At 38.3% G+C, this 2,170-nt stretch overlaps 1 protein-coding gene across 1 annotated transcript in view; it reads left to right on the top strand.

Moving 5' to 3' along the window:
• LOC109244192 (CCAAT/enhancer-binding protein zeta-like) overlaps positions 1-2,170 on the top strand; it is an 11,678-nt gene that overhangs the window by 7,062 nt on the left and 2,446 nt on the right. The window contains exons 10-11 of the mRNA XM_019411245.1: positions 101-244; positions 2,086-2,165. Coding sequence (XP_019266790.1) covers positions 101-244; positions 2,086-2,165 — 224 coding nt within the window. The remainder of the gene's footprint in view (positions 1-100; positions 245-2,085; positions 2,166-2,170) is intronic.

Here is a 2,170-nt window from a genome sequence, read left to right as displayed (position 1 = left end):
TCATGAAGTTCTTGTGGATGACTGCTCGCTCGATTGTTGGATAAGTATCTGATGTTGTTGAATAGATTTATCTTTTTTATAATTTGCTTGGAATGTGCAGGTTCATTCAAGTAACTTTAATGTTGGAGTTCAAGCTCTCATGCTCCTAGATAAGATCTCAGCAAAAAATCACATTGTTAGTGATCGATTTTATCGTGCCTTGTATGCTAAGCTCCTTCTACCAGCTGCAATGAATTCTTCCAAGGTATGTGGAAACCTTCATAATTATATTCTTGTGCTTTCTGGTTCAGCTTAAGCTTTTTTGATAGGACAAACATATACACTTCAAGAATTCCCCTCCCGCTTCGTACGAAAACCAAAGTAAGTCGTTAGTTATACTCTTGAACTGTCTTCAATTAACACATCTGTTGTTTAGTGGTTTTTGGTTTGGGGGTGGGGTGGGGGTGGGGAGGGGTGGGTTGGGCAGGGAAAGAAAGAGAGAGTGGTAGATTAACCTCTGTATTGGCATTGCTGAGGTCAAGATCTGTGTGGTCCTGCTCCTGCTTCTAGTTCCTTTTCTTTTGTGATCTTTGGTGTCTGATCTCGTCTGTTGTAAGCTTTAGATGCACACTTGATTTGCAATCTTATGGGATCAAAGGCATGTAGTGTACTTAGAGATTTGATGTGATTAATGATTATAATTAGGATTATGGATTAGTTTTTCAAGGTTGATATTTAGGTTCAGCAAGTTTGAAGATTAAATGATACTTATCTTGGTGGTATCCATTTTTCCATTCCCAACTTCGTAGAATGCTAAGAAACCTATGTTATGGCCGGCAGAAAAAAAATTTGACCCTCCCCCCTACCCCCCCTCCCTAAAAAAAAAAAAAAGGATTTGCAAGAAAGTGGGGAGGCAGTTGCTTGAGCTAACCTCTTACTTGCTCTTTTAATTGTTGGCTGAGGCTGGTGTGAATATGGGTTCCTGCGCATGAAGGGGTTTGTGAAAACCAAATAATTGATGGCTGGCTGTTGAGATCTGTATTAGAGTCTTGGATACAACCCTTTTCTCACTTTCTGCTTTTATGTTATGTTAGTTCCTTTGTTGAAAACTTGACGGATAGCATGGCTCTTGTTCCGGTGACCCATTATTCAAATTTTTTCTCTAACTTTTGATGGTAGGATAGCGGACTACCATAGTGGTGACATATTGATGGAGCTCTTACATCGAGTATAACTTTTATCCACAATTTAGACTTAACTATCTAACCGTAACGTGCTTGGTCATTACTAGGTAACTTAAGCAAAAATGCCATGGTTTAGAGATACCTTCATTTTGAAAACAATATCAAGCAGAGAAAATGAGATTAGAAAAATTGAAAATTCCAAGAGTCAAAGGAAGTAAAGTTCTGGTGAAGCATCCATATTTTGTTTGCAAGATGTTCTCTGAAGAAAACCATAAACATTCATAACTAAGAACTAAGGTAGTCATTGCTGCACACATGCTTCGATTTATAGAGGAAATAAGCCCCAGCACCAGAAAATCGAAGTCATAGAGAATGAATATCCGAAGCAACTTATATGGATGTCATATGCCATATGAATGTGAAGCTAATATTATTGATGTATAAAGTAAGTGAGCTGTAAAAGTTGGCCATCCCTGTATTTAGTAGCTGCATCCTGTTGCTCTTTTTGTCACAGATCTTGAGAAGGTTAAGTTGTGAGGAATTAGGTCGTCCTCCTTTCTGGAGGTTGCTGCTACTTTACCTGGTTACACGATAAACTTCCCATTTGCTTTATTAAAAGAAGTTTTATCAGACCTGTAACTTTAGACATTATTTCTTCTAGTACTTCCAGCCTTAGCCGTACTTCTGCTGCAAACCCCCTCCTGCTGAGAATGGAAAACATATGGAAGAGTTCTTGTTGTCTTGAACTAAATTTTGTCATAATGCATCACTTCTTGACAATGCTGATTATGACCTGTATTCATTCGATTGATGACCAATTGTGCTTCAGTTAGGATCTAACCTTAAGTGAAATGGCTGTTTTTTTCTTGCTACCTTAATCTTTACCTGATTATGTCTGAGCATGTTCTGGTTTTATCTGCAGGAGGAAATGTTTATTGGCCTGCTACTGAGGGCTATGAAAAATGATGTAAATGTGAAGCGAGTTGCTGCATTCTCGAAAGCGTATG

This window comes from Nicotiana attenuata, unplaced genomic scaffold (assembly GCF_001879085.1).
Source record: "Nicotiana attenuata strain UT unplaced genomic scaffold, NIATTr2, whole genome shotgun sequence".
In the NCBI taxonomy this organism is placed as follows: Eukaryota; Viridiplantae; Streptophyta; class Magnoliopsida; order Solanales; family Solanaceae; genus Nicotiana; species Nicotiana attenuata.
Note: the sequence above shows the minus strand (reverse complement) of the source record. Positions and strands in the feature narration are given on the sequence as shown.